Source organism: Galeopterus variegatus, unplaced genomic scaffold, assembly GCF_000696425.1.
Source record: "Galeopterus variegatus unplaced genomic scaffold, G_variegatus-3.0.2 Scaffold549, whole genome shotgun sequence".
In the NCBI taxonomy this organism is placed as follows: Eukaryota; Metazoa; Chordata; class Mammalia; order Dermoptera; family Cynocephalidae; genus Galeopterus; species Galeopterus variegatus.
Window position 1 is genome coordinate 269,732 of NW_007726660.1, and position 24,125 is coordinate 293,856.

Genomic DNA, 24,125 nt, shown 5'->3' on the forward strand with positions numbered 1-24,125 from the left:
CGGAAAAAAAAAAAAAAAAAAAAAAAAAAAAAAAAAAAAAAATTAGAAAAACCCAGACCATATAATTTGCCGCAATAACAGATTAAAAGAAGAATTGTCTCAGGAGATGTGGGATGTTATTCCACCCATTAAAAGTTGAGTTTACCAAGAGTTTCATAATGAGAAAAATAACTTTGATGTAATGTTAAGGGGAAAAAATTGTTAAGGATACAAAATAATACATATAGCCTAATCCCAATTGTAAAAACAAAATAAAGAATGTGGAAGGAAAATGTTAATAGTGGTTTGTCTCTCGTTGGTAAGCTTCTGTGTAATTCATTTTTCTTCCTCTTTTATACTTGTACTTTCCAGAGTTTCTGAAGTAAGCATTCATGAATTTCTGAGAAAAAGCAAACAAGAAATAAGGGCAAGTTTACATACATAAAAATTATATAGTGAGAACATCTCAGTGTAACAATCCTTGTGACACTTGAAATCTCAAACCATTTGTAGTGCCACACCATGACATGGCAAAGGAAAAATTATCCTGACACATCCCTTTCTAACTTACTTATCTGAATTTTTTACCTGATAGAAATGGGTAATCATTCCCTCACCCCCTGTCATTTTCTTTCATTCCTTAAAGACTCTCATCTTAAACATATTTGGGGAACTAATACAGTAATGTTGTAGTGGATTCTCTTTCAAAATGTTGACTCCACAAATAAGATAAAGTGGTTTCTATTAGTCTTTTGGTACGTTTTTTGGCTATGTAACACACGGAGCTGGGGGGTGGGGAGGAGGAAAAATGGTGGACTGATGGGTAGAAAGCTCTGCTATCTACCCTAAGCGAGTCATTGTTCAGTATATGCATGTATTGAAACAACACACTGTACCCCACAAATATATACAAATTAATGTGAAAATATTTTTGGGGAAAAATAAAACATGTAGAAAAAAAATTTCACATAAAAAAGTGTCTATAGTAGAAACTAAGCCTCTCTTCTTCCACCCCCTAATTCCCCTCCCAGAGACAACAGTTGTTCCCAGTTTCTTCTGTATCTTTCTAGGGATTATCTATGCACATACAAGCATATTCTGTGTGTGTGTGTATGTGTGTGTGAGTGTGAGTACACACAAGCATATACATACACACACATTTGTATTACCCCCTTTTTTAAAAAACAAATAGTTGCAAGCTATCATTAGTGTTCTGCATTTTTCTTTTATTATTTTAACAATATATTGTAGAGATTATTCCACGTTAATCTACATATTATTCCACATATAAATTCACTTATTTCTTTTTAATTGCTGCATAGTATTCTACAGTATATTGTGATTTCACATTAGTTTCCTCTTTTTTTAAAGATAAGGCCAGCTTTCTTACATTAGGAGAGATGAGCTGTGAGGATTGGTGGACAAAGCTTTGAAATCTGAGATCTAGTTCTCACCCCACTTGTAAGCATGAACACAATCTTAATTTAGTTGTGTGACCTCTGTGAGGCTCAGCATGCCTGTCTTAAAGGATTTGCAAGATACTTCCAGTTCTTGCACTCTGAGTCAAAATCACTGTGTTAATGAAAGGAACCCTTACCAGCATTTAAAAAGGGTGCAAGGCAGCCAGTGGTTTGAAATCAATAGAATATTATAAGTAGTCTTTGTAAAATGGAAGTAAATTATAAACACAATTTATTCTTTTTATAGAAAAGGTTTTTTAAGAGTTTTTTTGAGTAGAAATTCCAACGAAGAACCACATATTATTCTTCAGTAGGTACCTATGAAGTTGGATTGAGACAAATAAAAATATTTCAAAAATAGAAATTTTTTTCACTTCTGTGGGTATGTTTGATCAGGACAGGCTCACTATCCTTTAAGCCATTTTAGAAGTGAACTAAATTATGATCATTTATTATGCAATGTTTAAGAGAACATGCTGTCAAGCCAGACTGCCTCTGTTCATATTCTGGCCCTGCCACTTACCAGCTGTGTGACCTTGGACAATTTACTTAACCTCTCTTAAGTAGATTATCTGTCCTCATAAGGTCGATTGGAGGATTCAATGAGTTCTGATCATTATAAAGCTCTTAGAGCAGTGCCTAGCATATAATAAGCACTTAGTAAACGTTAACTGTAATTAATAAATAATGAAAGAACAGCATTTTGTGTATAACAGAGCAGATGGGGCATAGGTGTGGAGATCTGGAATCAGTACTGTCAGAGCCCTCAAGGAGATGTGTTTTGAGGAGAATGAGGTGATCCAGGATGGAGAGGGAAGGAGAGTAGGGTGTTGGCAAGTCTGTAAGTCTGTGTCATAGGACCAGAGAACTTAGAAGCAGGTGACTTCCCAGCAAATGAGTTTTGGTGTCCCAGAATGGATGTATACTTTATAAATAAAACCATTAATTGAGAAGACTTTTTGCCATAAGGTTGGAGAAAGCCTTTCAATTTTCTTCCAAGGAGGGATGGGGCTTAATATTTTATATCAGCCACATCAAAGGGTGTTTTTAAAAATTATTCAGGCCTACTATTGTAAGGCATTGTGCTACCCATTTTGCAAATGCTGTCTCTTAGACTTGTTGTGACTACCCTACATGATATTATTCTCATTGTGAAAAGAGGCTGTGACTTACCCAAAGTTAACCAGCCAGTAAGTGATAGGACCAAAATTCTAAGTCAACTGTCTTGATTCCACAACTCACCCTGAGATTGTTGATAAAACAACCTAAATTTTCAATGCCTAAGAGTGGTGATGACAATTGTTTTAATATACTATGAGAGAAGAGCTTGCAAATGAAGTTGATATGACAAGTGTTTCTGCCTAGGGACTGAGAGCTAACATTTGCGCTTGGATCTTGGCCTAAAAAAGAAAACGACAAGCCAAAGTCCTTGAGCTTTCCAGTTGGAATTCTTGTGTGATAATCTACTACATTCTTCAGCCAACTGTCTGCTAGAAGCTGGAATCAGACCAGAAGGACGCACGAGTACATTATGGAAAGGATGTAAAATTAGAAGGCTTCCATTCTTGTCCAAGCTTCTATATAAATCCTGGCACCAGACAGCCTCAATTTCCTTTTCTGCCAAATGTCACCAGTGACCTTTCCCACTGATCATATGTGGGTAGCCCATCTGGGTTCTTAGAAGAAAAGTGCTGCTTGAACCAACTTATTCTTTCCACAACTTTAAGAGAGAAAGACTGAGATTTTCCCATCATCATGGCCAAAATAGACCTGAAATTAAACTGGTTTTATGGAATATACCAACAAAGTGTTAGATGCTGTATCTTTCTGTTTTATCACTCATTAGTCTATTGCGATAGTTCAGCATAGTGCTTAAAGCGCAATCATTAGAATCAGGCAGACCTTGGGTGAACTCCTTGCAGCCTCTGACATTGGACAAATCATGTCATCTCTCTGAGCCTTAGTTTCTTGTGTAAATGGAGGTGGTTGAATCTATTTCACAAGGTTTTCATGAGGATTGAATGAGACGGAAGTGCTATTATTATAACAACCTTTTAGGTTAATATGGTTATCACTCTTATTTTACAGAAGAGGAAACTGAGGCTCAGAGGGGTGAAAAGTGTTTTGCTAATGTCCCATGAATAATGAGGGGCCTGGAAAACCATGTCTTGTATCCATTAAGTTTAGTGAAAGAGCTGAATTTAATTATTTTCTTTCCCATATAGAAGTTGCTGTAGAGAGAGGCTTCAAATGCTCTTTAATCAGTTCAGCCTTCTTTGATCTCCTTTCCTTTTGAAGGAGATTCACAGAGTGCTTAAGATCTTCCATTATTTCAGTACCTTATTGAAATTCTTAATTCAAGGTTATACTGAGGAAGGACCTCAGCTCACCAGGTGGGTGTTCACCCAGATAGGTGGACTATAGTAAGGGAGAGCATCTATAGATCTCAGTCTGAGAGCCCTCATTCACCTCCTTTAGTTTCCCCCTGAAGACCCAGAAGAGGAGGCAGCTCCTCCTAGAAGCCTCCCCAGACCTCCTGGCTGCCACTCCCTGGGCTGTTAGAATTCCTCCCCTTCCTCCTCTCTGATCACTGATTCCAGTGGGTGGATTTGCCCACTCCCACACTGGACTGTCACTCCATTCACTCTGGACAGGGACCAGGTCTGAGTCCCCTCTGCACCCCAATGTCTGGTCAGGTCTGGATCATTCTCCATGATGGAGTGAGCCTTGCGAGCCCCTGACATCACCAGGCTGCTCACTGGGACTGCCAGGGGCAAGTACGTGATGGCTTTTAAGAAGTAGTTGGAGTGTGAGTGAGCATCTTTATGTGTAGGGGTTTCTTTGTGGTGGTACTTGGGCTTCCCCCACCACTACTGTTGCTAAATTTAAAAAAAAAGGCTGGGAGGGGGAAGCAACCATAGAAAGAAAATGAATGTTTGCTTTATCCTGGTGTGTTTCCAGATCCTCTTTGTGATGCTTATTCATAATGGGTTGATTCCTCCTCCTGTTTGTGCCCTGTGCCAGCCCTGGAGACTCCCTGGTGGTTCTGTTCTGTTTCTGGAGACTTTGCCTTCTTCAGTTACAAATTACTAATCTTTCCAATTTCTATCATGTGACTTAAATACCAGGGCTTTAAACCTCTTTTATTATACCACAACATCACTCTTCAAATACAGAAGAAAATATGATCATGCAAATAAACTCTATTTACAAATAGAAATGACTTATGATGTTTATTGTACATATTTTAGGTTAAGTTATTGCTGAAAGCCAGTTATGTGTGGCTTGTGTGGGGGGAGGTGGGAGGGAGTGTTCACTCTAAGGAATGTTCTATGTGGGTGAGGTTTTTTTCCAAGTCAAAATTGCACAATACCTCCCTGCTTGCTGCAAACTAACAGAATTAAATGAAACAGAAACATTATCCCCGACTTAATACCTGTGTATCCACCTCTTGCTGCTGGTTAATATGGGCAGGTTGCAGTGTGTTATTGGGAAAGGTGAGATGTTTGGTGCCACTGTATGACCTTGGGTAAGTCCTTCTCCTTTGTGAGCCTCATCTCCCCATCTGTGAAATGTGATGGTAATTCCTACCCTGCGGGGCTGTTTTGAGGATTAAACTATAGAAACAAGTAAATGAGATTGTGTACATCAAAAGCACATGGTGAGCTGCAATGTGCTATACAAGTGTTGGCCGCTGCCAAGTGTGCCTGAGACACAGAGGGTGATCGCCTATCACAGACACCACAGCTGGTCTGAGCATGTGTGTGGTGGCCTTTCCTCCTTTATTCCTCTTTTCCCTCTAGCTTCTCAGACATCCCACAGGTCCCTTTGGGCAGTAGCCAGCACCAAGGGTAGCTGATAACTAGGGCCAAAAGCTGTGGTGATCTGTACTAGAAGCAAACTTGTGTCCTGTCCACACCTACTTCTTCAATAATGAGTGCCTGAATTATGCTATCCGGGCTGAGAACTTCCACATAAATGGGATTTTTCACTCTCCCCCTTTCTTGAAAGTGCCCCCCCCCTTTTCATTTTATCATTAGGTAGTAATTAGTATTTGAGGGAAATTGGTCTTAATATATTAAAATTAGTTAAGTGCATTTAGACCTGTACCACAGCCAATGTCTTATTGGAAAATGTAATTGGGGACTCTGTGTATGTAATTAATTGAATTACAATTAAGAACTTTCATTAAGTGATACACTGGTACATTAGTAAGGAAACATGTTTGATGAGCCACAAACCCTTTTTGGGCTCTAAGTGAGGGCATGGGGGTTTGCATCCCTTCTGTAGGCTCCTGGCCCCAGAATCTGCCCTGCAGCCCCTGACTAATGGCTTGGTAATGCATCAAGTGACATTTCTTCAGTGACTTTGGATGGGAGGTGGGGTTCTTCCAGCATGTGTACCCTCATTTCCTGACTCTGGAGTCAGGGAGCAGAATACTTCAGTGTAGATCAGATATTACAGTTATTAGATATTTTACCATGTACATTGTCCAAAACGCCAGGTTCCTTAGAAGACCCCATTACTTTTCCTGTGCTTTGAACAGAGTTAAAGACATTGCAGGAAGAGGAAGAAATGGGAACTCTGTCATTAACCGAACTTCCAAGCGAACCTGTAATGGACCTATGGTCCAGACCTTGAATGCTCATGCTCCATCCTCCAAAATGTGGTTGGATTCTCTTTGGGCACATGTTTATCCATTCATCCCCCAAACATTGATGAGCCCTTCTCTGGGCCAGCCACTATGCTGGGTGCTTGAGAGGTGAAGATCCAGCCTTCATATCATGGAGCCCTCAGTTGTGATCAGTGCTACAAAGGGTGGAAAAGAGTGGATAGCAGGGGACCAGAGCTGGTGAGAGCAGCAGCAAAAGGCTTCGTTGAGGAAGAAGAAAAAAGAGATAGATAATGAGTAAGTGAAGAGTGTTCCAGGCCAAGGGACTGCTCATCTGAAAGCCTTGAGAAGGAGCTTGGCATACTTGGGAATGAATGAATGGAGTGGAATGAAATGAGCAAAGGAGAGAAAGATGAAACTGAAGTATAGGCAGGACCTAGAATGCAGACCCTTATAGGCCTCCCTTTCATGATCTGCTCTTTTTATAAATTCTACAAACCTGAAATTGTTTCTTACTGATCACCTCATAAAACAAGATCGCCTAGATTTATTGAGGGTCTGAAGTCTCCATGTGGAAAGTCCTCAAGCCTGGCTGGCTCTGGATCCAAGAGTTTGATCAATTAAGCAAGAATCCCTACCCTGGTATGGCATGGCAGATTCTAGTGAAGGATAGATATATTTTACTGTGTAATCCTGATGGCTTTAAAGAGATTATAGCAGAGGGACAGGGTGTGTGTGTGTGTGTGTGTGTGTGTGTGTGTGTGTGTGTGTGTGTTCGTATATCACTTATTGATTGTATTTTAGAGACCAGCAAAAATGACTAGTAGCCGAAGGGAAGTGTTTAATAGAGGAGAAGTTTTAGGCTTATGAGGGTTTGGGGATTTAAAAGTCCTCTGAGGGAAAAAACAGTGATGGATTCAGAGAGCTGAGGAAGAGTTTTTCTCATGCATCCTGCTTTGGGTCTTACTGAAGGAATGGAGAGTTAGGTTTTACCCCTGATTCCTTTGTTCTGTCAAGGCCAGGCATAATTGTGATCTCCTTAGATACTGTTATGCCCCATACAGTTGTACATTCCCAACCCATCTAAGGAACATTTTTGAACATTTTTACTCAAGGAGGTTATGTGGTGGTTAAGGGCACAATTTTGGAATTAGACTTGGGTTCAGTTCCTAGCTTGAGCTTATACTAGTTGTATGACTGTACAAGGATACTTCAAAAAGTTTGTGGAAAATAGAATTAAAAGATAATATGAATCTTTCCATGAACTTCTTGAAGACCCCCTCACAGTATTAGGATCACATTTGGAGCCTCATTTTTTCTCATCTGCATAAAGGGTTTAATATCCTACTTAAAGGGGCATTGGGAAAATTAAATGACATAATATGTTTAAAGTGCTGAGCATAGAGTCTGGCGTATAGTAAGCATTCGGTAAATATCAACTGCTTTTCTATTTGTTGAGTCAGGACCCCTGTCCTCAACAAACCCAGTCTATTGGGGAGTCTGAATGGAAAACTAGGAATTGCATGTTAGGTCCTTTAACCAAGGTAAATACAAGAGATGGTGCACAAACCTCAAAAATGCCAGGTACTGTTAATGGTTAACTTGTATTGCACCAGGCTTCATTCATTCCACCAGCAGTGTTTATTGAACATCCAAGTGACAGTGTGCTAGGAAGGATGAGATGTTCCTCCCTCAAGGAGCTCCTAGTCCACAAGGGAAGTGCAGATACTTAATCATATAAGAGACTTAAATCATGAGAAACCTTCAACAGAGGGCTGTAGGATTTCAGGAGAGGGATCAGGGGAGGTTTCATTTGGACTAAACCTTGAAGCATGTACATTTTAAAGAGTGGAAAGGACATTCTGGCCAGATGGTGTAACCTGAGCAAAGTCCAGTTTAGCTGAAGCAGGGCTTATTCTTTGTGGGGAATAGCAGCGAGTCTCTGAGATAGAGTGGAACAGAAGATGGTTTACTTGATCTTCGTTCACACTGTTACTTGCACAACAGTATTTTATTATGTGCCAGGTCCTGAGCTGGATATTGCCCCCACCTTTGAAGAACTTTTCCCCTGACCCCACCATTTTATTTTCCACTAGTCCTCTTCATGCACTCTTTGCTCCAGCCAAAAGCAAGTGTTTACTATTCCATGCGTATGTGCTAAAACTCTGGGCTTCATGTTTTTCTCATACTATTCCTCTATGGATTCCCTCTTTCCCTTCCCATCATCTGGGAATACTGCCGTCCTCCCAAATTCCTGAAGCACTAGCATAGCACATGGCATATGGTTGGTGCTGGGTGACTGTTTGCCACCTTGGAAGGAAAGGTCAACAGGGTTTTGCTGCAAAGAGGTTAAAGATGAGGAGGTAGCAAAGGCCATTGATCTTCTGGTTGAGTTTTATTAGAGTTGGTATAGGTCTTTTTGGAGAAGGGAGACTGAAGTTGCTTTAACTTATAACTAGATTAGGGCCTTTTAGACTTGGTCTAAGACTGATTGGACCATAAAATAAACTTTAAAAGTACCATACAGTTTGTATCTATGAATACAGAAAATCAACCAGTAACACACAGTGAGTTCCTCAGAGCTTTCATTTAATGATTAGTGCCTATTGGCTTGAGAGGTCATGTACCTCTGAGTGTCTCCCTCTGTTCCAATGAAATCGTATTTCTGAAAGCACCTTTTTGGGGGGGTGGTTCCTGGCCAGTATGGGGATGTGAACCCTTCACCTTGGCGTTATGACACCATGCTCTAACAACGGAGCTAACCGGCCAGTCCCTGAAAACATTTTTTAATCAATAAAATGGTATTGGTTATAATTAGCCTTGGTCTGACCACCTGACAGCAAACCTGTTGCTCATATAATGTGCACACAAGCTTTCCATCTCTGTTTGTTGCTAGATTGTAACTCACATACAGATTGTAACTCACATACACAGCTGTAACTGCACTTTTGTGTCCCATCATGATTGTCTAAATGCACATCCAGGGACATTGAAAACATGGCATAATAACCAGTAAAGTTAGCATTTCTAAAACTTTTTGGTCTTAGGACCTCGTTACACTCTTAAAAGTTATTGAGGACCTGAAAGAGCTTTTGTTTATTGTGTTATATCTATTTATTATATTAGGAATAAAAACAAATTTTAAAATGTTGATTTATTGAAAAAGCATGATATATTTTTGCAGATTTCTACAATGTCTGGCTTATCAAAGTCATCTGGATTTTCAGATCTGCTTCTGCATTCAGTCTGTTGGAATACATTGTTTGGTTGCAATATAAGAAAAGTTGGCCTAACACAGATAAGTTGTTGGGAAATGGGAGGAGTATTTCAGTAGCCTTTTCAGATTATTGTGGGTATTGATTTTTGTTACTATACTAAACTCAAGTGCTAGTTTCTTAAAAGTTAGTTGCAATGTGGAATCAGAACCATATGAATTTTTTATTCCCTTTGTACACTTAAGAGAATGGGCATAAAAAAAGGTAAAAAAATGTCCTACCGTCATTTTTTGAAATGTGAAAATAGTATTGAATGGAGGGGTCTTAGGGATCCCCACCGCCACATGGGTCCCATACTGCACTTTGAGAACTACTGATGTAGCGTTTGCAGTTACTCAGCTCAGCAGTACCTTGCCTTGCCATTGCTTGTAGGAGTGTGGTGAGGTAGGCAGGGCAGGAACAGACTTTAGCGCCACTTGAGAAGGAGAAAGAGCAGAAGAAACATGAACTCCAGAGTCCAGTAGATCTGTCCCAGCTCTGCCTTTCCTAGCAGTGGAATCTTGGGGAAGGTTTTGACTTTCAACCCTTAGTGTCAGAGTTAGGGTTTGAATCTATATCTCTGAACTCTATATTCCTGTTCATTTTAATGTTATTAATCCCCAAGGCCACTTCCCAGCCCTTGGCTGTCTCACAGCACCTCCTCTTTCTTCCTTTGCTGCAGGCCCAGAATTCTGCCTGCCTCCTTCCTCACCTACTCTCTGCTTCCCTTTACCCACTCCTGCACTGGCCTGGTTTTGCCATTCTTCACCTACGATAGGTGCCAGGCCTCATTTTTCAGTTCCCCCTTCCTGATTTCTTACTCGAGAGAGTTAAGCTGCTTCCCCTCTTGGATTTTCTGTTTGTCCCCCAAACCTTTCCAGTTTGTGAACGTACTCTGTCATTCTTCCAGAGCCTTGTGTCAGTCCATTTGATCTCTCTCTGGTGCTCAAGTCACTATTAGGCCCCACCCCAAAATTTGATCTATCACAATACATCTTTGAGTTATTGCAGCTTGAGCGTTTTGACACAATACATTATGGTAATCCATGGCACATAGAGACATTAACACTCCTGCCTTTGACAAAATACATTGTGAAGTCTTTGAAGGCACCATTACAATTTATCTTGTCATTCAAAAGGAGACCCAGTTCAGCATTAATGTAGATGAACACAGTGTGGCTTTTGTTTCACTTAATTGCTTGTGGCCTTTTTAATTGCTCATCTAACAAAATACCAAAGGGTTATATTTCAATTAAATTAATGGGGTTTTTTTTTTTTGTTTTTTTTTTTAACCTATGTTTGTTTATTTTTTTAATTTAATTTTTTTTTTTTTGACCGGTAAGGGGATCGCAACCCTCTGCACGATGTGGTCTGCACCACGCTCAGCCAGTGAGCGGCCATCCCTATATAGGATCCGAACCCACGGCCTCAGCGCTACCAGTGCTGCACTCTCCCGAGTGAGCCATGGGGCCGGGCCAACCTATGTTTATTTTTAAGACATTCTGGTTCTCTCTACTTTTCACTTTGAGTGGATAATAATGTCTTCTCTTGAACAGAAGTGGGTTATTTAATGTGAATAAAGTTCATAGCACAGTAATAATTTTAATATGCAAATGGTACAATGCTAAGCTTCTTTCACGTGTGGTCACGCTTACCCCTTTCCAGAAGAATACAAACAGTAAAGGTATAAATGCAGAGACATAGAACCTTTCTGATCCAAAAGCATGCTCTTGGCATGTTTTGCTTTAAATATTTGTCTTTAGGTAGTGTTTATTGCATGCAGCTTGTTGGGCATTTCACTCTGCCCTATACTGTTTTCTTTGCATTCTGTAGCTAGTTTATAGGCTACTAAAGATCAGGAACACTGCCTTATTCTCACCAAAGTCCCCCTACAGTCTAGCATACTGCTGGTATGGAGATAGTAGTAGTTGCAAGTTGCATTTACACATAGATATGCCTCCTCCAAGCAGCGACCCTAAAGATCAGGAACACTGCCTTATTCTCACCAAAGTCCCCCTACAGTCTAGCATACTGCTGGCATGGAGATAGTAGTAGTTGCAAGTTGCATTTACACATAGATATGCCTCCTCCAAGCAGCGACACCCCTGGGCCTACTTGGAGAAATAGCACTGGACCTCCGAGACCAGAAGTTGTTCCCATTCAGCAGGTAAACTGCTTTGGAGGGAGCAGCATGAATTGGAGGCGAGTACAGGACTGTTCCTTCTCTACTCCCCCAGGTGCTATTGCCCTTCTGATCATAAAATCAAACATGCCCCTTGTCAGGTGGAGCAAGGTTCAGAACTCACCCACATATTAGGGGAACCTAAATCCTCAAATGAGATATGAATTTACACTGTCAGAGAGTAGAAGGTCAATGCAAGAAGAAGCATTAGTGTGTTGAGCCAGCCCCAGCTGTGTAAGTCTTGAACAAAATTAATATAAGGAAATTGACAAGCCTTGCTGGTTATTCCATAGCTTTAAGACCTCTACTAAAATCCTATCATCTCATCTACCCATTATTAACATTTCAGCAAAATATAAAGTTTTCATTAATCTCCCACAGCAAATTTAGGAGTGAAAACTGGCACTTGTTTGAGCTTTTAGGACTACATTAGCTGGTGTATTAAACAAAATATGTCATTCTTCAGTAGCTTCTATAAGAAGCTAAATCAATTTCTAGCCATATTTATGTACCACTTTATCTAAAAGCATCTGAATTATCATTTATAGCTAAGATACTTTATTAGCAGCTGGCATTGAAATTGCTCAGTTAAAAATTATGTCATGTTATAGTAATTTTTAAATTGGTTTTAATCCAACATCATAAAATGTAAAAACCTTAAGTGTGGGTTTCTTTTTTTTTAGTAATTGGTATTTTAGCATAATAAGCTATTACCTCTTTCCAAATCAAATACCTGCAATATTTAGAAAATACTAATTAGTAAAGAAAATAGAAGTTCTTGAGCTCAGAGCTAAGTTGTATCTAATAATAGCATTTTCTCCAAAAAAAAAGGTTTTAAATGATTTTAAAACATTTAAAGGATTTTAATATTTTACCAAAATTCTCTGTGGATTTTAATATTTTACCAAAAAGTTCTAAAATAGAAATAAACATATCTTGGCAGTTATGTTTCAGTAAAAATGTAGATCGAAGAAAGTGAATGTTTATTCTAAACTCTAAATTCCAGCCAGCCTCTCACTTTGGGATGTGGACATTACCCAGGAGATATGGTGATCATAATCATGGCATCTCTGTCCACAATCACAGGTGTTGCAAAGAAAGGAAATGGGGTTGCCCAGTGGTCCTTGCAGACGTGGAATGCAGCTCTGCTGTATCCTAGACATGTGATGTTGGTTAAGTCACTAAGCCCCTCTGATCCTCACCTTCCTGGGGACATGGTACCTGGTATTCATGCAGTAAATTTTTATTGAGCTCTTGCTTTATTCTCTGCACAGTAGCACTGGCAGGGCCTGGGCTACAATGGTGAGTAAAGCAGTCACTGTCCCTGCCCTTTTGGGGGTTACAGTCTAGTGGCAGAGAGAAATAATTACTACCTGTGATAAGTGTTCTGAAGGAAAATGCAGGGTGTGGTGACAGAAGGACACGAACTAGACCTGTAAGGTTTCCCTGGAGCTAAGCTCTATAGGAGGAACAGGGAGGAGGCCAGGAGGAATCAGCCAGAAGGGAGTGAGATGGGGAGAATGGTGGCCTGGGCAGAGAAGACAGCATGTGCAGGACGCTCTAAGATGGGACTCTGTCAGAGGCATTCGGTGAATGGCCCATGAAGGGTGAGGCTGTATCCATAGCAAGGAAAAAGCATTATTGTAGGTGTGAGAATGGTCCAAGTTCGTAATTACTGTAGTGTTTGGAAATAGAACACAGAAGTCCTAATAAATGAATTCAGTGTGAAAGCATCAAAAACCAGCTTTGACTTAAAAAGCTTACCCTGTAAGCAGTAACTGTGAGAAAGAAAGGTGTGCAATTGTCAGACTACCAGTTATGTAATAGAATTTCCCAATTTGGTGCCGACTTCTAGAGTTTTCCATTCCCCCAACTCTGTCCCAAGGAATTCTTTCTGGGTTTCCCTGTGGAACCATCTTTGGGTGCTCAACACAAGGCCTAGGACCCCCTGCTCTGGATGGCCTCTGCTAGACAGGTATCCTCCTCACCTCCACACTGGCAAATGGCACCAGCAGCTATACCTTAAGAAGTCCACATTTCTGGAGACCAAGAAATAGTTTACCTTTGTTTAATGTCACCTTGGGCATGTGACGTAGCTTCCCAAAGCCTCTGAATCCTCAATCTGTATGATATAGAAAATTATAGGACCTACCAGGTTGTCACAAGGCTTAAATGCAATAAGGTGTAAAGTGCTTACACCATGCCTGACACATAGTGAGCACTCATATATACTAGCTATTATTAAGTTAGCAAAATTTAGTGATAACATACCAATTGCTTGTACTGTTTGCAAGAGAAAATATAAAGACGTATAAGAAACTTTGCTGACCTTCACAAAGCTCCCAAATTAGGACAGAGCAACCACTAAACAATTGTAGTGCAAGGCTGAATAAGATCTTTTCTGAGAGTAGAATAAAAATAATCATAGCTGCTGTTTATTAAGCATATTATGTATTAGATTCTTTACATAAATTTTGACATTCTGTGAATGGTAAAAATGAGTTCAGAGAGGTAAAGTCACTTGCTCAGGCAAATTAGAGGCAGAGCTAGGAGTTGAGACCAGGTCTACTTGGCTCCACAGACCAGCATAAGCCAGTTGTTGTGGAATTCACTACCAGCCAGAACCATCAGAAAAGATTTCAGCTGGCTTGGAAGGGTGGGATTTTGACAGTATAGGGCGAGGGTGGAAGTGGTTGGTATTCTAAGCCAAGGGCACCACATAAGCAAAGGCCTGGAAATAGAAAACCCTGGACCTGTGTGCAAGGAGGAGCTGAGAGAAGATATGTGTGAGAAGTTACAAGAAAGATTGGAAAGTTATGTTTCAGCCAGATTATGGGCTACCTTGATTGCTTGGCTGAAAAAATGTTCTTCATTCAGGAGGCCAGGGAAGCCAGGGAAGATTTTTGAGCACTGGTCTTCTTATTTGTCTCCATTGTCACATATCCAAGTACTTAGCCATGCACAAGGCTCTCACTAAACCTTTGGTGAGTGAATGAGTGATTAAACCTTTAGAAAGATGAATCGGAAAGTCTCGTAGTGGCTGAATTGCAAAGGGCACCTGGTGGAGACTGTGAGGAGACTGTCACAGACATCCAAGCACCAGCAAGCTCCTTCCTGAACCAGTGGAGGCTGTGGAGCACATGACAGGAGGCTATCAAACAATTTGGGAATCTTGGAAAGAATAAGGATTCTTCAGGGAATATGGATTACTTTTATCATCAGGAAAATCACATGTAGAAAAAGAAACAAGTGTGAACACCCATGCTGTTGTGATTTTGAATTACTTGTGTGGAGACTGAGCTTCTTGCTGAGAGCAAGCAGGAATTTTTCTATTTACCTTGTATCCCTACTTCCCAGCCAAGGGCCTGCCAAAGGATAGGCAGTGTTTGTGGAATTAATTGTTGAATGATTAATATGTTACCATTCTGTTTACTGGAATGGCATTATTAAGTCATCGCTCAGCCTTCTCTTCTCCAAATTAAATAGCCCATATTATTTTAATTTATCCCAAAGCATTTTAAGCAGACACCATTTGCCAAGCCTCATGTATCTTTATGTGTTAAACTGCTTTTTCCTACCCAGGTTCAAGGGCAGACGGGGTTTTTGAGGAGGACTCACAAATTGACATAGCTACAGTACAGGATATGCTTAGCAGCCACCACTACAAGTCATTCAAAGTCAGCATGATCCACAGACTACGATTCACAACTGACGTACAGTTAGGTAAGTGCATGAACACATGATGAACTGAACTCTGTGTCGGCAGTCGATGTAGAAATAGGGAAACAACATACAACTTTTATGTGACCTGGATGACTAAAGGTAATTAGTTTTCTGAGAAAATGTTTAAATAATGAAATTTAAAGTACATCCTTTTTCCCACCTGAGTGCTCTGTCTTATCTTCTTTTTATGAAGCAGAAGATTAGAAATAGAACTTACTTGTGACTGTTTTCAAACTAATTGACTTCTGTGAAGTTCCATAATTCTTTTCATTCTGTAATTCTCTTACGTGTTCTCCTTAGACCTGCTTTGTAACATTGCCACATGCCTTTTCATACTCAGTGAACTCATTGCTTATTCATTCGTGCTTTCATTCAGGAAGCTTTTTAATGATCTCAGAAGTTATATTTGGATTCTCACCAGATACTCTGGAACTATCTTTCAACTAATATTTGGGGTTGATTTGTTCCAATTAAATGCTAAATTTCTGTTTGTGTGTTGTTGTTTTTTAAAGATGACCAGTAAGGGGATCTTAACACTGGCGTGGTGTTGTCAGCACCATGCTCTCCCAAGTGAGCAAAGTGGCCACCCCTATATGGGATCTGAACCCGTGGCCTTGTTGCTATCAGCACCATACTCTCTCAAGTGAGCCACGGGCTGGCCCTTAAATTTCTGTTTTGACTTAAACCTAACAGAAGTGGAAAAAGTCATAGTAGTCTACATCATCGTCGTCATCACCATCATACTTTTTGTAGGTATCTGCTGTGTATTCGTCACTGTGCTAAGTGCTTTACATGTACTACTTAACTACCTAAAATGTAGGTATTTTTACTGTCACCATGTAACAGAAAATAAAGGAGGTGCAGAGAGGTAAAATCTCATTCCCAGCTCGTACAGTGGATAGGTGGTGGTGTCAGGAGCAGAACCCTGGTCTGGCCAAACTCAAATGCACCTGCTCCCTAATGAAGGGTCTCCCACATGTGGTGGGGGGAGAGGAGTGGGTAGGGATGACAGACTCCAGTCAAGGAGCTGAAGTGTGTACCCTGGCTCTGCCACAGCAGCCCTTCCTAGGTCTCTTTTGCTTCATGCATAAAAGGAAAAAGATGAATTCTGTCTCTAAGGCTTACTAATTTTATGTTTCTCACAAATGCTTTGTATCTTTCTCATAATAAAATCTTTTCTAATTTTGGCATTAGTCTGAATCTGGCTAACATGTAATAAGCCTCAGAAATCACCTCAAATACTTGCCAACTTGACTGACAGGAACTTACAACATGCTGACAGTATAGCTTAGTAATTAAGAGATAGGCAAGTGAATCACAGATGATTTAAGTTGTGGTTCTATCGATAACCAGCCATATAACCTTAAGCAAGTGTCTTAATCTTACTGAGCCTTCATTCTACCCTGTTTAAATGGGAATAACAGTAGTACCAACTTCTTAGGATTGCTGTGGGGAAGAAGTAAAGCACTTAGCACACGGCCTGGCAGTTGGTAAACTTTCCATAAATGAGAGCTGTTTGTGGAAAGGCAGCAGAGTGAGGTGCTTAGAGGACAGGCTCAGGAGTTAGAAGCCTGGGTTCAAACCCTGGCTCGTTTGTTAGCTGTCTCCCCACTGGCAAATGATTCAGAGCCCCAGTTTCTTGATCTGTCAAGTAAAGATAATAATAGTCCTTATTTCATAGGGTAATTTTGAGGATGAAATGTGACAGCATATGCTGAATACTTAGAAAGGCACCTGGCATAGAGCACATGCTCAGTACACATTAGCTGCTAGCACGATGGTGATTCTAACAGACGATCTGTCAAGTAAAGATAATAATAGTCCTTATTTCATAGGGTAATTTTGAGGATGAAATGTGACAGCATATGCTGAATACTTAGAAAGGCGCCTGGCATAGAGCACATGCTCAGTACACATTAGCTGCTAGCACGATGGTGATTCTAACAGACTAAATAGATGAGTCAGCACCTAGTAACTTCAAATCAAAACACAGAACCCATCCTTCTATAGTTGTCCCTCCTCACAAAAAAAACCCTAAATATCTAAAGTAAGAAAATTGCTTACTTAGTGTTGGTTCTTAAAACATAAAATTGTTCAGTGTTGTTCATCCTGGGCATGTTTTTCATGGTGTCTGTCATAGAAATAAAAATAATGACTGCTCGGGGCCGGCCCGGTGGCGCACTGCTACAGTGCGCCGCTTGGGAAGCGCGGCGGCGCTCCCACCCGAGGGTTCGGATCCCACATACAGACCGGTTCCCGCTCACTGGCTGAGCGAGGCGCGGGAGCAACGCCTAGGGTTGCAATCCCGTTGCCCATCCCCGGTCCGGAACGGGGGCAACACTGAGGGTTGCGATCCGTTGCTGGACACGGAAAAAGACAAAAAGACAAAAAAAATAATAATAATGACTGCTCAAAAGGAAGCCACATCTAAAAGAGAAAGAAAAGAAAGAGCACATACTGTATGATTCTATTTATATAACTTTCAAAAATACACAGAAATAATCTTGTGTAAGTAGTAATGGTGGTTATCCTGGGGCACCAGTGAGATGGCAATAGTAACTGGACGGGGTACTGTGGGAGCCTGGGAAGGTTCTGTTTCTTGACCTGGGTGCTAATTATGTGGGTATGTAGAGTTTGTGGACAAGTCAGTTTAGATATACTCATGATCTGTACACTTCCTGTGTATATATTTTCAGTTAAAAATTTGCTAGAAGAAGAATGCTGCTCAGACGTTTAGTTTGTGTTTGGTTGTGGTACTTGCCCACTCTTCTTTTTCTGAGGGGACCTACTTATAAGAAGCCCAATAAGGAGCCTAACTGTGGTCAAGACGGATGTAAGGCACGGATGCTCCCAGGTGAGCATAATCAACAAATCCATCCCTGCTCCTTCCCCAGTGTGAAAAGCAATGGCTTGGAATGATAACCAAGATCGACAGCTGCTTTTCCCACTTTTTTCAAGCGGCAAAAGACAAACTTTAATTCATCAGATTCTGACTTGTATATTCCGTCAAAGGGAAAAGTCCTCAAACGAATCTGTGGGAGCAGCCCACGCTCCACAGTCAGTCAGGATTGGGTTTAAATCCCATCTTTGTTACTTACCTGTAGTGTCACCTTGAACAAGTCCCTTTCCTTTTCAATGTTAGTTTTTACCACTTATAAAATGGGAATTATAATGTTTACCTTTTAAGATTATATGGAAGTGTCTGGCTCAGAGAAGTTGTATCTTAAATTGTAGCTTATATTAGTGTTGTTATCAATGTTGTTATTTGTAATTTATTTTGCCTATTGCCTTTTTTCCTGGTCTACCGTCTTGAAAGTATTGAACCAGATCACTCAGATTAGGTGGTGGCTGTCCTGGAAAAGTTTCACTTGTGGTCACAATGGAGACTTGCCAGTTGAAAAGTGTGTTGACAGTAATGCAAGTATCTCTCCCTAGAGCAGTGGTTCTCTGAGGCAACGGGAGGCCTGGTCCCAGACGCCTCAGGATGCTTCCAGTGGCACACATTGCGCCCTCTGGTGGACAGTCACAGCTCTGAGGCGCTCCTAAAACAGATGTTGTTTGTTTCTATTATGAATCTAAGTTCAGCCCTTAGCATTATAAGCAGAAACTTCATTAATTAGACCTAAGGAATTTATGACAATCAGATAAGTTGTTCCCATGAGTATTACATCATGCAGTGAATAAATAAGCTCATTTTCCCTTTCCATGTAGATTAGGTTAAGTATGTAACTTAAGACCCTCTCTCCCTCCTTACAAAGCACATGATAACACCTCTTCATTCTAACAACAACAACAAAAAAAACCCTACACATAGCAATCCAGAAATTCCAGAAACAGATTCTGCTGAAAAGTGCAGGGCAGCAAACAGCACACCCTTTATGAACATTCAAGGGAGCAGCTCTATTCTGAGATCAGTAAATAATTTATTTTATTTCACCTGACTAGCCAGGTGCTTCAGATCTTTCCTGACACTGATGGATTGTCTCTTCCACCTGTCCATCTTGTGTCAGTCAGAACAGAGATTTCACTTGGCCTCAGTGGCAAGTTCTAAGTGGTGAGTATCTGTGTGTGGCTTTGCCCAGCATCCCTGCTTGAGCTGGGATACGTAACAGCATGCAGCAGAGGGTTAGAATCCCCAAGCTCTGCAGTGCCACTGCAGCTGCTTGTTTCTGATGGGGTGGTAGTGGCTGATGCTCCATTTTCAACATCTGCCATTGGTTTCTGAGAAACATAGGAGATGAGAGACTCAAAATTTAATCTGCAAGACCCAAACTTGAACCAATTTTCCTTCAGATTTTTTATGATTGAAAAACTCTGTAGGATTCTATTAATGAAACCTATGACAAAGATCTGATCTTTTAAAAATAATATTGATAATGGGCCGGCCCCATGGCTCACTTGGGAGAGTGCGGTGCTGGTAGCGCCGAGGCCGCGGGTTCAGATCCTATTTAGGGATGGCCGGTGTGCTCACTGGCTGAGCGTGGTGCAGACAACACTGTGCCAAGGGTTGCAATCCCCTTACTGGTAAAAAAAATATATATATATATTGATAAGAAATGTAATTTTTATGGAGCCGTTATCGTTTATCAGGTGCTTGCTATGTGCCAGGTGCTTTGCTGATTGCTCTTTTTACCTGCATTGCCAGCTAAAATCACAGTACTATTATTAGATAATATTGATACTATCTTCATTTTTTTATATGAGGAAACTGGTGTGTAGGGGGAAATCTAGGAAGGAATGAAGTTAGTATCAGAACCCAAGACTGTCTGAGACTGAGTCCTGAGCCTAACTACTATATTATGCCTTGGATGCAAATTATCATTGTGCTAGTACTCTATAGTTCAATGACAATTTACAGTATACAGTAAACTTTCAACCCTACTACCTCATTTAGTCCACACATTAATGATGATGTTCCCATTTCATCACTGACAAGATTGAGGCTCAGAGGAGTTAATGAAATAAGGTGGAGTATGTAAAGCACTTAGTGTTTACAGACACATAGCTGTTACTTAGTAAATACTAACTCTCTCTCCCTCCCCCTCAACCATCAAAATATGCAGTGGGATATCCAGTTCCAGTAGCAGAACGAGGACTGAAACCCAGTCCCATACGCCAAACCCTATTCATCATGCCACAGATGCCTCAGTCATTAATAATTTGCCTTCACAAAGGAAGTGATTACTTCTTATTGGTTAGTTCCAAAACTTTCGAATATGCCCTACCCTTTTCCCTCCCCTAGCATCTGGAAATGGATGTCAGTGTAGCAAGTGTGCTTTGACTTCCTCCTCCTCTCCCCTTCAGACATCGTTAATCAGTCACTCCACTTCTTCCCTCAGGAAGAATCTCACAGTCCTTTCCAACACAGTCTGTCAGCAACCCTTACCAATCAATTGAAGCTGATTCTTAAATTGAAAGCTATTTGCCATCTCTGCTCTACCAGCCTGGAAAGCTTACCAAACATAGTTGTCATGCCTAACTATTCTTGTATTTCCCTAAAACATTTTTGGAAGATATTCTCTTGTCTGCCTCCCCTCTGGGTTGGGCCTAAAAGTTCAGATGCCCTTTAAATATAGACCTTATTTGAGCTTATACCAGGTTGAGGTTTTTCCAGTAACTTGATCTCCTTTATGCCTGTTCTTTTGTGCCTGACCACTTGAGGGAGGTTGGGCACTGAGACAGGGGTGCTACACAAACATGCCAGGATGGTAAGGTGAAGTAGGTTTGGGGAACACTGAAATTAAAAGGGTCACTGGTGAATGCCACTCATGATCTAGGAAGCCCATAGTACACGATCGGTAAGTATTTGTTGGCTGACTGGCAGAACTGAATTATGATGCTCCAGCCAAGGGGCTGCACAGAAACTGATACAAGAACAAGGCGGAGAGGGCCAAGACTTCACCATAGTAACACCTCTTATGTGCATAGCACCTTAGAGAAGTGTTTCTGACCCTGACCATGTATCAGAGTCACCAAATCCCTGGCCTCATTCCAGACCCGCTGGCTCAGAATCTCCCCTTAATTGTGGTGTTTAAAAAACACAACTTCACTGTATTCAAAGGATTTTCTTACCCGTTATCTCTTTGTCTACACTTGTTTTTACTTACTGGGCTGGTTAGCCTGGTTTTCCAAACACAAGGTCTCAGGCTGAGAAGTGGTTCGATAGTTACACCACTTCTCCTAACTTGGTTCCTTCACCTTACCACTTGTCAGCGTAGGCCCCTTCCAGTGTCACTGAAGGGATGTGTTACTGATCAGGTAATATACCATGAATTCCATCTGTGTCATAATCTCACATATAACCTAACATGATTCTATATAGGATATACAGATTCTGTATGGGTTTTAAAACTAAGGGGTATAAAATAACTTCTACCAAAAGGTTTCACGGTTACCTCCATCATCTCTTTATAAGACAGTCCAATATGTATAATCATAATACTTATGATTATAGTGGTCATTTATCAAAAGCATCAAGTACAATACCACATATCTTAGAGAAGGCAAAAAGATTTCATCTCATAGACTGACTCCAATCAGGTTTGTAATGGCTGCCCAGAGCATTATGCTGAGACAGCATCTCCAGCTGTGTCTGAGGGCAACGTAGAGAAACTCTGTGATGGATTAAAAATGTCTGCCCTGGGCATGAGCATGATGGGAGGCAGCACATTTGCCACCTATTGTCTTCCCTGCTTTATCTGTCCTACTGCAGTTGTTTAACCCCCTAGTCAATAACTGCAGGCCAGCTCTCAAAGAAAGGATGGATTACAGCATTATTTTTTTATTTACAATATGCAAACTTAAGAAACACATTAACAACACAAGACTAAATAAATGAAGGCAAGCAGCTATGGCCTGAACTTTGTTACTCCTCAGGCTCACTTTGACTCTTAAAGTAGTTCTGGGTGGCTGTATGAATGAAAGATTTTCCCTTGTTCGTTTTCAGCAGAGTACCTATTAACAACACAAGACTAAATAAATGAAGGCAAGCAGCTATGGCCTGAACTTTGTTACTCCTCAGGCTCACTTTGACTCTTACAGTAGTTCTGGGTGGCTGTATGAATGAAAGATTTTCCCTTGTTCGTTTTCAGCAGAGTACCTGTGTAGTACAGTTCAAGTAGTTACATAATCTGGAAGTGCCTGTTCTTAGGAAGTGGACCGATCTTCCTTCCATGTTCCCATTTCATTTTCTCATTGAACACTAAGGAGATACTATTCTCCATTTCAAGACACTAAAACGATCATGAGGATACATGCATCACTCTTCATTCCAAAATCCCTGGGTCATTCAATAATTTGAAGATGGCAATTCTGGTATTAAATGACTTTTCTGTTCCTATTGTGACAACATTTTCTGAAGCAAAATTCAGAGTTGAGTTTAGTACTAATGAATTTAGGGAATAGCAGGACAAATACTATCAGGACTGCCTCCAGAAAATTCCTTTACCACATTAGTGCTTAATGCAGTGATTGAGTTAGGAAAACATCTGATTGGGAATGTCAGAAACTTTTTCTTTTTTTTTTTTTTTGTCCTTTTTCCGTGTCCGGCAACGGATCGCAACCCTCAGTGTCACCCCCGTACCGGACCGGGACCGGCAACGGGATCGCAACCCTCGGTGTTGCCCCCGCCGCTTCCCAAGTGGCGCACTAGCGCAGTGCGCCACCGGGCCGGCCCCAGAAACTTTTTCTAACTGCATATTTTCCTCTAATTCCCTGCTACCAGAGCCGCCCTGTCGAGTAATCCAGGGTTACTAATGACAACATGTCAGGCTCCCCAGGTGGCTGAGAAAGAATTGAGAATTGGAAAAGTTGAGACCCACTAGCATAATGGAATTAATGGGAATAGAATTCATTAGAGTTCATCCAAGGTTCTGTATTCTTTTTATCACTTCCTCATTCTTGACACGAGCTCAAACAGAGTGGCAGGGTCCGAACATGAGGAAGACAGTGTTTTCCCCACTCTACAAGCGATGCTATCAGTTCTCTTAGGAAACAACATTACTGCTTCCTAGGGGACATTGTAAGCTCACCCGAGATATCCATTTACTGAGAGAATATTTAGTTTGGTAATCTGACTGCCCCAGTACAAAGTCTTTGTAACTGCCTTCTCTACAGAGAAAACTTAGCCCGCATTCCAAAGACAGGTGTTGCTGGGGTTAGTTAGTCCCAGGTCTCGTTTAGTAAGGTCTGACCTGGTGCCCAGCCCTGTGCTAAGTGCTGCCGTGTGTTCATTCACGTTCAGGCTGCCCCTTAGGTCGTGTGCCAGTCTAGTCAGGTACACTCAGGCTTGTCATTGAGTCTCTTACTGACCACACATTGGATTGGTAGCTTTTAGCTGTGGTTCCCAAACGGTTTTGGGTAGTTATCCCCTTGAGTGGAACCAGTGATCCTGGGGCCTACTTCCCCACTTGATCTCAAGAAAGTAAAGCTCTACTGGGTTTCATTTTAGTTGTGACCCAAAATATGATTTTGTCGTCTATTTTGGGTGCCTAATGTATTGCTGGAGGCAGCACTTTTTATAGTGTAATGCATTTGACCAGTGATTGAATACATAGCACTCCTGCAAGGCAGGAGGCTGGTCTTTGTAAGCCCTAGCCTGGTAATATGGGGATATGAATTATGTTACAGCTCTGTCATTAATGGGTGACATCAGACAAGTCATGTCCCAGCCTTGAACCTCAATTTCTTCATATGCAGAATGAAAGCCCCAGACTAGGTGATCTCTGATATCTCATTAAGCCCAAACAGCTTATGTGTCTGATCCTGTGTGTAAATTTAGACAAGTTTCAAAGACTTCTCTGACTGCTGTGTAGATGCTATTGATTAGCTGTATATATTCAGCAAAATCCACTCTGGTGAAGAGTTGTTCAGTGGCACTCCCCACAGGCTTTTCTAGGCTTTCAAAGGCTCTAGGT

At 41.0% G+C, this 24,125-nt stretch overlaps 1 protein-coding gene across 5 annotated transcripts in view; it reads left to right on the top strand.

The window, feature by feature from the left end:
* Nucleotides 1-24,125, top strand: part of MAPKAP1 (mitogen-activated protein kinase associated protein 1) — a 263,963-nt gene that overhangs the window by 205,817 nt on the left and 34,021 nt on the right. For 4 of the 5 annotated variants that reach the window (XM_008569957.1, XM_008569958.1, XM_008569961.1 and 1 more), the window contains one exon: nt 15,070-15,210. The exons of the other annotated variant lie outside the window; for it this stretch is intronic. In XM_008569957.1, the coding sequence (XP_008568179.1) occupies nt 15,070-15,210 (141 nt within the window). The remainder of the gene's footprint in view (nt 1-15,069; nt 15,211-24,125) is intronic. 5 annotated transcript variants of the gene reach the window in all.